Here is a 10,077-nt window from a genome sequence, read left to right as displayed (position 1 = left end):
TTGACATCGTATGTTGTTCATATCTTTCCAATATACCTTCTCTCCAGGGAGTCCTGGTAGGCCGGGATCACCCTGTGGAAATACAACAATACCAGTATGAATTGTGTACATATTTGGTGAATTTAAGAGCAAGTCGGAATAACTCACTTTGGGTCCTACGTATCCCCGAGGTCCTGAAGGACCAGTCGGACCAGAAGGTCCAACGGATCCCTTGAGAAAGACATTGTGTGATCAAAATGTGTGTGATATTGCATGAACAGTAATAACTTACAGGTATTCCAGGTGTGCCAGGAAAGCCTCTGTCTCCTTTCAAGGGAATAATTCCAATCACACCACCTGGATCACCCTGCAAGAGTTATACGATAAGCAAGTCTCATCCATATGGTTGATATGTGATTGCTTGATATCTGTGTCATGTGATTGCAGCTTGCACCTTCATTCCAGGAAGTCCTGCGGTGCCCTGAAAGGAGAGGAAATAGCCCATAAAGGCAACTGAATGTAGCAAAATGGCTGTTAAATAATGTAATGTGTCTTGTACATTAATGAGTGTGAGTGCTTACAGGTGGTCCTTGCAGACCATCGAAGCCAGGAATGCCGTCTTTCCCTCTATCACCCTAAAACACATAACTTTTACTACATGAAGAACAACAAAACATTTAACTGCCACAATGTTTTTATTATCTGTATAGTACAGAGTAAGTGGCTTACTTTAGTGCCGTTGCATCCTGGAACACCGTGAGGACCAGGTGCACCATCGTTTCCATTAATCCCCTTAATTGAAGAAGAATAGCAAGTTTAGTAATAATAATAATAATAATGTTAATTACCAATAATTCACAGGGGGAATATCAACTTACTGGTAAACCTGGGTTTCCTGGGAACCCTGGAAGACCAGGAGGACCCTGCAAGAAGACAAGCACGCTAGTTTTAATTCTGATTAAAAATACAAAATCAAAACATGCCGTCTTTTCCCCAAGATGCTTACCCGGACTCCTTTTATTCCAGGAGCCCCAAACTGACCTGGATCTCCCTGGGGGAGAAAGTCACATGCAAAAATGAATGAAGATGATACATTTGATTGAGAATATGTTCACACATGTATGCTGACCTTGGGACCCATCGGTCCGGCGGGCCCCTCATGTCCTTGCAATCCTGGGAATCCCATATTACCTTGGAGACCAGAGAGCCCACGCTCACCCTGAGGATAACAATTTCAATCCGACAATCAATATGTAGTATGTTTAAAGCTTTTGTCATAGCAAACTGTAGTAAATAAAAGGTACTTTAAGTAGTAAAATAATTGATAAACAAAATCAATGGAATAAAATAAGCAAGTATTTATCTCACAAGATAAATCAGCAAATAAGTTAATATTACAAGGTCTTTATACATATTTACAAAAACAGAAATACAAGTAATAATTGGAAAGTGTGTTATTGCAGAAAAATAAATGGTACCAGCATAGATAAATAATAACAATGTTTGTATTTATTTACAGTTAAAAAAGGAAAAATAATTGTCTCAAAATTAAAAAAAATTTAAATCCGCAAACTATTAGTAGCACTGTATACTAATAAAAAAATAAAAATTATAATAATAATTATTTTTGTTATCCATCCATCCATTTTCTACCGCTTGTCCCTTTCGGGGTTACGTTATTATTATTAGGTTTTGTGTATGCAATGTCAACAAAATACAACATAGCATATTAATATAATACAAACACAAAAATAAAAGTAAAACAATACATGCCTCAAAATAAAGGGGAAAAAAACTAGATAGAAGAATAAAATACAACAGAACAAAATGATTGTTTATCTGTCACACTTCTGGAATAATTATATTACTATTGACGTTATTAATAATATTATTATTAGTATGTTTTGTGTATACATTGTCAACAAAAGACAATATAGCATATTAATATAAGAAATAATAATAGTATAACACAAAAATTAAAGTAAAAGAATACATGCCTCAAAATAAAGGAAAAAAACCCAAACTAGATAGAAAAATAAAATACAATAGAACAAAATGATTGTTTATCCGTCACACTTCTGCAAATGCAGTTTTTATTGCAGAAAAGTGAATGGTGGCAGCAAAGAAAAATAATAAAAGTATGTGTATACATTTACAATAAAAAAGTGAAAGAAAAAGTGTTTCAAAATCATTGCAAAAAAATCAACAAACTATTTGTAGTGCTGAATAAAATAAAAGCAAAAAATGTATGTATGCATTGTCAACAAAAGGAGAACCAAAAAATGGGTCTAAAAAATAATAACTAAATTAAAATATTAAAAACTATTCAAAAATATGCTACATTTATGATTATTAATGTTATTCAGAGGTCTATCTACATATAAAGACGCTACTAAATAATACATTTATATTTTGCCAGTAAATGGAGGATGTAATTGATTGATTGTTTTAATTGACTTTTTATGGCCCCAAAACACCCTCCACATTTTAATTAATGAATACATTTTTGATATTAGACTTCGTATCTATTTATATTCAGCACATAAAGGCATAAAGGAGAAAATAATAAACACTCTGGTGTTGTTCCCACTAACTGCCACAAGAGGGAAGCATTTCTCAATGATGGCGCTCTTCTTGTTCTCCAAGAGGGAGGGGAAAAAAACTGTCAGTGAGCTGTGAAAATTGATCATGTTTGGATCAAACTTAATCCCCCAGAACACTTAAACACCTGATTTGCATCTGTCGTGTTGAAATGTTGTGCTTTGAGCTCTGGGAAACATCATGTAGCGTCCTTCACATTGAGCAACACTTTTGGGAGATTAAAACAAATCTGTTTGGACTTTTTGAACATGTTGACACCCAGAATTGACCCCACCTGTCATCTGTTGTTATTGCCATGTAAAATGCTAAAAAAAAAAAAAAGGCCAAACAGCAGTAAAGTATGCATGAAATTGCAGAGGACATAACCAACATTGTGATGGGAGTCCTTCTTACCTTTGCTCCTTTCACACCACTGCAGTCACATTTTCCACATGATGTCCCACAACCCTGAGGGAAGAGAGGAAGAGCAAGGTTAATATTGTTTTGTTTTCCGCTGCTAGTACAATATACAGTATAGTCCAGTGCAAACATACAGGGAATAATATACAGCTCACTGTATATACCACAAACGGTTTTGTTTTAATACATGGGTTGCACAAATATTTCTTAAAAATACCATAACAGTGTGTAGACTTATTACAAATGTATATATGTGTAATGCCATCTCCATGGTTACAATGATTGGTCACAACATTATGTACACGTGCATAATGAATGAGAGCCAATACAAAAGAAAAATCAATCGATCAATCAAAGTTTATCTATATAGCCCTAAATCACAAGTGTCTCAAAGGGCTGCACAAGCCACACCGACATCCTCGGCTCAGATGCCACACCAGAGCAAGAAAAAACTCCACCCAATGGGATACAATCTCAGGGGAATCTATAAAATACAATAAATACATACAAATATATATATATATTTTATTTATTTAATCTGCCTTTAAAAAGCAATTTAGATATTTTGATTGAAATGTTAAATACTAAAAAATATGTAGAGTTTACTAATCAATTTATCTAAACTAGGGGTGCCCAAACATTTTGCCTTCAAGGTCAAAGCGAAAATGTGCCAATGGTCCGCGGGCCAAACAGCAATTTTTGAGGAATTTAGCCTCATTCCGCGATATACAAATATAAATTGTGTGCCAAATTCAGTTAACATGCAACTCTGCATCTTTTATGTACACTTTTAACCTCAAAACAATCCAAAAGGTCACTTTCTGCAGATTTGTGCCATTTCCAAGTGTAACCAGTTCCTCCTAGATATTTCATCTGATAGCGTTCAGATTTTACCCAGACAGATTAGACAGCAACCCGCGGCTCTGGAACAGCTCTTTGGCGCCGCCCTAGTGGCTCCCTGGAGCTTTTTCAATGATGTGTAAAAATGAAAAAAGATGGGGAAAAAAATAAAAAAAATTGTTTTAGTATGGTTTCTGTAGGAGAACAAACATGACACAAACCTTCCGAATTGTTAGAAATCCCAGCGTTCATATTAAACATGCTTTACTGATGAGAGTATGGCGAGCGCCGTTTTGTCCTACTATTTTCAGCATTCCATGAACTCATCGTAGTTTGTTTACATGCTTGATTGATTGTACACTTTTCGCCGATGCTGCCACAAAAAGACATGTTTTATGACACTCCTTCTTTGTCTCATTTTGTCCATCAAACTTTTTATTCTGTGCGGGAATGCACAAAGGTGAGTTTTGTTGATATTATTGACTTGTTAATCAGTCATATTTGGTCAGTGCATGACAGCAAGCTAACGGATGCTAACATGCTATTTAGGCTAGCTGTATGTACATATTGCATCATTATGCCTCGTTTGTAGGTATATTTGAGTTAATTTATTTTACTTATGTCCTCTGTGTATTTAATTTATATGTGCATGTCTCATGACACATAATCTGTATGTAATATTGGCTGCATTTCTGATAGTTGTTTGTGTGCCATGTTGTTCCAGACCACAGCAAACGTTACCCAGCTCACAAAGATTGTAATAAATCCATTAGAAGTAGACGGCTGGCCGTTTCCTATACCACCAACATGCTTGACGGTAGGTATGGTGTTCCTGGGATTAAAGGCCTCACCTTTTCTCCTCCAAACATATTGCTGGGTATTGTGGCCAAACAGCTCAATTTTTGTTTCATCTGACCACAGAACTTTCCTCCAGAAGGTCTTATGTTTGGACACATAGACCAAAATAAGACCTTCAGGAAGAAAATTCTGTGGTCAGATGAAACTAAAATTGATCTTTTTGGACACACGGACAAACTTCATGAATGTTTTTTGCGACCAATCACTCTATCACAAAAAAATAAGAGTTGTAGAAATGATTGGAAACTCAAGACAGCCCTGACATTATGTTCTTTACAAGTGTATGTAAACTTCTGACCACGACTGTATATTTGTATATAAACACACACACACACACAAACACACACACACACACACACACACACATGGCCCGGCCCCCGGACAACATTTTTTAACCCAATGCAGCCCCGGCGTCAAAAAGTTTGGGGACCCCTGGTTTATTCTATTAAAATACATCTCTATTGTTTGAGTGAACCTGATAAAGTTCAGTAACTAAGCTAAATTTTAAAAAAAAAAATTTTAAAAACCTGCTCAAATTATTTTTACTGACGTGAGCCAATGTTTTAAGGCAGGGGTCGGCAACCCAAAATGTTGAAAGAGCAATATTGGACCAAAAATACAAAAACAAATCTGTCTGGAGCCGCAAAAAATTAAAAGCCATATTACATGTGTCATGAGATATAAATTGAATTAAGATGACTTAAAGGAAACTAAATGAGCTCAAGTATAGCTACAAATGAGGCATAATGATGCAATATGTACATATAGCTAGCCTAAATAGCATGTTAGCATCGATTAGCTTGCAGTCATGCAGTGACCAAATATGTCTGATTAGCACTCCACACAAGTCAATAACATCAACAAAACTCACCTTTGTGCATTCATGCACAACGTTAAAAGTTTGGTGGACAGAATGAGACAGAAAAAGAAGTGGCATAAAACACGTCCGAGAAAGTCGGAGAAAGCTATACTTGTAAACAAACTACGGTGAGTTCAAGGACCGCCAAAATTAGTAGGACAAAACGGCGCTCGCCAAATACTCAAATCAGTGAAGCATGTTTAATATAAACAGTGTGATTTATAACAATTAGGGAGGTTTGCGTCATGTTTGTCCTCCTACGGAAACCATATTAAAACAAAAACTTTTTTTTTTTCCTCATCTTTTTCCATTTTTCATACATTTTTAAAAAAGCTCCTGAGAGCCACTAGGGCGGCGCTAAAGAGCCGCATGCCGCTCTAGAGCCGCGGGTTGCCGACCCCTGTTTTAAGGTAATATGATGCGAACTACGATAAATCTCCCCAATTTGCCTCAACTACGTCAGGCTGGACATCGACACAGCTGGTCCCGGAACCCCCCCCCCCCCCCACCTCCCTCCCCTGCTTCCTCTCTTCTGGGGTCTCCAGAGGACAATCCCTGGAGCATGCATCTCTCCCCATACACTTACCCCCTCCCCACCTTCCATAGTGCAGCTGTTTCTGGACTGATGTGGAAGGCCCCAAGCCAGAACCCTGTCAGAGGCTGCAGGGACGGGGGGACGGGGGTCTGGATATGCTCTAAAAAGACCACAAGAAAAGTCTTGCTCGTTCTCACAGCGGCAACAAATAAGCAGCTCAGCGTGAAACCTGCATGCTGATTTTTCATTCTTACACGCAATCCTCATGCGACACACCTGGTAAGTGAAGCAACATGTGCACCGTAGGAACATCATGAGAACCTCTCCCACTTTCACACATGTGGCCTGGCTAAGGTGCGTCATTTCCCCCTTTAAACGCCTTTCACTGCAGCGCACCTTGTTTTGCGCAAGCACCCGCTTCACATCACATTAGCGTGACGCAAAAGTGAGGATTTGTGCTGAAAGGGAGCCACAAGTGTGCTTCTTTATGAAAATAAACGTATGGCCCGCAGCAATAAGAGCTGCTCCTGGTGTTGGATTATCATGATTCTTTTTTCTTTTTCTTTTTAAACATGCAAGCCTATCATCAGCATCACTCACATGCAAACCACATCTGGAGGGCCTGAAAGGTGCTGAAGAGCACCCCTTAAGGATGTCACGCTAAGGCGTTTATTAGACAGAAAGAGTCTGTATTTTTTAAATAATATAATTTATGAACCCATATTAATCAAAATACAAATATTTCGTAATATTTAATGCACTGCAACGTGCAAGCCAACTCCTTTCCATGACACATTGTGGAGGGAATACATCTGTTCTCCTCATTATTTGCACCGGCAATGTTAACATTCATACAAGTGTAATAAGAAGTTAAGTTTCGAATCAAGTAAAAATACAACATTATGCTATTTGAAGAGGCCTGACTGATTGTACTGTATTTGTGTGTGCAATTATTTGTGTGGGAAATCAATAGTATTCTGGTCAACATGAAGGCTTTCCTATAAAGTGCGTCCGAAAACCTTTTCCACAAAATTCCACACACAATACCCTATAATGACTAAATAAGTGCGTTTCTTGTCAATATGGCCGCAGGACGAGGAATATTTAAACATGCTTCACTACACACCATAGGAGGATACAATAACAGCTAACAGAAAAGGTAAACAAATCGGTGGATCTATACACACACATCGATTGTTACGATACTATGTACAGGAGCCATATCTAGTCGATACTACAATGATTACATCAATATTTAAAGTCATTTTTTGTCATTGTTTATAAAGTCAGGAAATATGTCCCTGGACACAGGAGAACTTTAATTATGACCAATGTATGATCCTGTAACGACTTGGTATTGGACTGATACCAAAATGTGTAGTATCACCTAAAACTAATGTAAAGTATCCAAACAACAAAGAAAATAGTGCTTATTACATTTTAACAGAAGTGTAGATAGAACATGTTAAAACAGAAAGTAAGCAGATATTAACATTAAATGAACAAGTAGATTGATAATCCATTTTCTACTGCTTGTTCTTCATAATTTTGACAAAACAATAGAATGGAAAATGAAACAATATTAAATATTAAATGATTGTCACACGCACACTAGGTGTGGTGAGATGATCCTCTGCGTTTGACCCCTCACCCCCTGGGAGGTGAGGGGAGTAGTGAGCAGCAGCGGTGGCCGCGCCCGGGAATAATTTTTGGTGATTTAACCCCCAATTCCAACCCTTGATGCTGAGTGCCAAGTAGGGAGGTAATGGGTCCCATTTTTATAGTCTTTGGTATGACTCGTTCAGGGTTTTGAACTCACGACCTACCGATCTCAGGGCGGACACTCTAACCCAGGGGTGTCAAACGTAAGGCCCGTGGGCCGGATCAGGCCCGTGAACAGGTTTTATCCGGCCCGCGGGATGAGTTTACTAAGTATAAAAATGAGCCGAAATTTTTGAATGAAAGAAACTGCTGTTTTAATTGTGTCCACTAGATGTCACAATAGCAATTATTTGTGTCTTTCTAGATTATGCTACATATGTAAAAAAAAAATAAAAAAAATATACCACACGATGTAAGCAAACTACATAAATAACATCCTGTAATTAGGTTTTTATATTATTTTTTTAATAATAATAATAATAATAATAGATTTTATTTGTAAAAAGCACTTTACATAGAGTAAACAACCTCAAAGTGCTACAGTGTATTAAAAAAATAAAATAAAATAAATAAATAAATTAGAAAAAATAAAAAGATAATAAAAAATAAATAAAAACTAGAACAGCCAAATAGCTAAAACTAGTATGCATATATCTAAAAAAAAAAAAAAAAAAAGGCTTTTTTAAAAAGAAGGGTTTTTAAGCCTTTTTTAAAAGCATCCACAGTCTGTGGTGCCCTCAGGTGGTCAGGGAGAGTGTTCCACAGACTAGGAGCAGCGGAGCAGAAAGCCCGGTCTCCCATTGTTCACTGAAGTTGTCTTTATTTTTAAGTTATCGTGCCGTGATTTTACCGGTCCGGCCCACTTGGGAGTAGATTTTTCTCCATGTGGCCCCCCGTTTAAAATGAGTTTGACACCCCTGCTCTAACCACTATGTTACTGCATACGTCAGCAGACTATTTAGGAGCCTTCGTTTGCTTACTTACTACTAAAAGAGTAGTTGACTACCGTATTTTTCGGAGTATAAGTCGCACCGGAGTATAAGTCGCACCTGCCGAAAATGCATAATAAAGAAGAAAAAAACATATATAAGTCGCATTTTTGGGGGAAATTTATTTGATAAAACCCAACACCAGGAATAGACATTTGAAAGGCAATTTCAAATAAATAAAGAATAGTGAACAACAGGCTGAATAAGTGTACGTTATATGAGGCATAAATAACCAACTGAGAACGTGCCTGGTATGTTAACGTAACATATTATGGTAAGAGTCATTCAAATAACTATAACATATAGAACATGCTATACGTTTACCAAACAATCTGTCACTCCTAATTGCTAAATCCAATTAAATCTTATACGTCTAGTCTCTTACGTGAATGAGCTAATAATATTATTTGATATTTTACGGTAATGTGTTAATCATTTCACACATAAGTCGCTCCTGAGTATAAGTCGCACCCCCGGCCAAACTATGAAAAAAACTGCGACGTATAGTCCGAAAAATACGGTAGTATGTTCACTATCTTATTTTATGACAAAATTAATCTTTGATTGCAATAATAAACATGTTTAATGTACCGGTACCAAGATATTGGTATCGGGACAACCCTATTGTGGAATGATTGAAGAGGTGAGCGATTGCTTGTCGGCAGCCTCACGTGTCTCCAGGTCCTAAGAACTGTGAAAGGTGTGTTCTAGTAACCTTGGATGCAACACAAAACAGTGTTTTGCTGGAACTTGGACATGAGCTTGTATTACACACATGGTAGCAAAAGGATGATTTGTGTAAGGGAACACATGAGTCAGGAATGTCCAGGAACATCACTCTCCTAGCAAGTGACATCATCGCAAACACACGTCTATGGGAGCTTGTCTAAGAGCTATACAGGTATTGGACAAAAAGACAAATATGCAGGGTTCAAACTCGGGCTGCACACTGTAAAGTGGGCCATTGGCAAGAATTTAGGGTCCCAGAAGACTACTTCTGTTAAATGTCATGCATACGTGCTCAATTGTGGTACAGATCAGAAAAAAGGGGCATATTTTGAGTGTGCATGTTAGAGTGCATGTTAGAGTGTGAAGGCACCATAACAGACACACAAAGACACCCGTGGTATCGCTTTACGTCATCCTCCATGAACCAGGAAGTAGCTGGATAACTAAACAAACAAGACCACTTTTGCTAGCAGCCTCACTGCTTTGCCTTTACAACCTTTTTCAGGGAGCGTTTTTCCCGCGCCGACCCTCAAGTAGGGCTGGGCGATATGGCCTTTTTTTAATATCTCAATATTTTTAGGCCATGTCACGATACACGATATGTATCTCGATATTTTGCCTTAGCC

At 37.6% G+C, this 10,077-nt stretch overlaps 1 protein-coding gene across 2 annotated transcripts in view; it reads right to left on the bottom strand.

Moving 5' to 3' along the window:
- The window catches only part of LOC133664395 (collagen alpha-1(IV) chain-like), a 154,084-nt gene that overhangs the window by 17,409 nt on the left and 126,598 nt on the right, over positions 1-10,077 (bottom strand). For both annotated transcript variants that reach the window (XM_062068974.1, XM_062068975.1), the window contains 10 exons: positions 2,974-3,027; positions 1,109-1,198; positions 986-1,030; positions 858-902; positions 709-771; positions 561-614; positions 434-460; positions 272-346; positions 148-210; positions 37-72 (listed from right to left, as the gene is read on the bottom strand). In XM_062068974.1, coding sequence (XP_061924958.1) covers positions 37-72; positions 148-210; positions 272-346; positions 434-460; positions 561-614; positions 709-771; positions 858-902; positions 986-1,030; positions 1,109-1,198; positions 2,974-3,027 — 552 coding nt within the window. The remainder of the gene's footprint in view (positions 1-36; positions 73-147; positions 211-271; positions 347-433; positions 461-560; positions 615-708; positions 772-857; positions 903-985; positions 1,031-1,108; positions 1,199-2,973; positions 3,028-10,077) is intronic.

Source organism: Entelurus aequoreus, linkage group LG14, assembly GCF_033978785.1.
Source record: "Entelurus aequoreus isolate RoL-2023_Sb linkage group LG14, RoL_Eaeq_v1.1, whole genome shotgun sequence".
Lineage (NCBI taxonomy): Eukaryota > Metazoa > Chordata > Actinopteri > Syngnathiformes > Syngnathidae > Entelurus > Entelurus aequoreus.
This window is presented reverse-complemented; position numbering and strand designations above follow the sequence as displayed.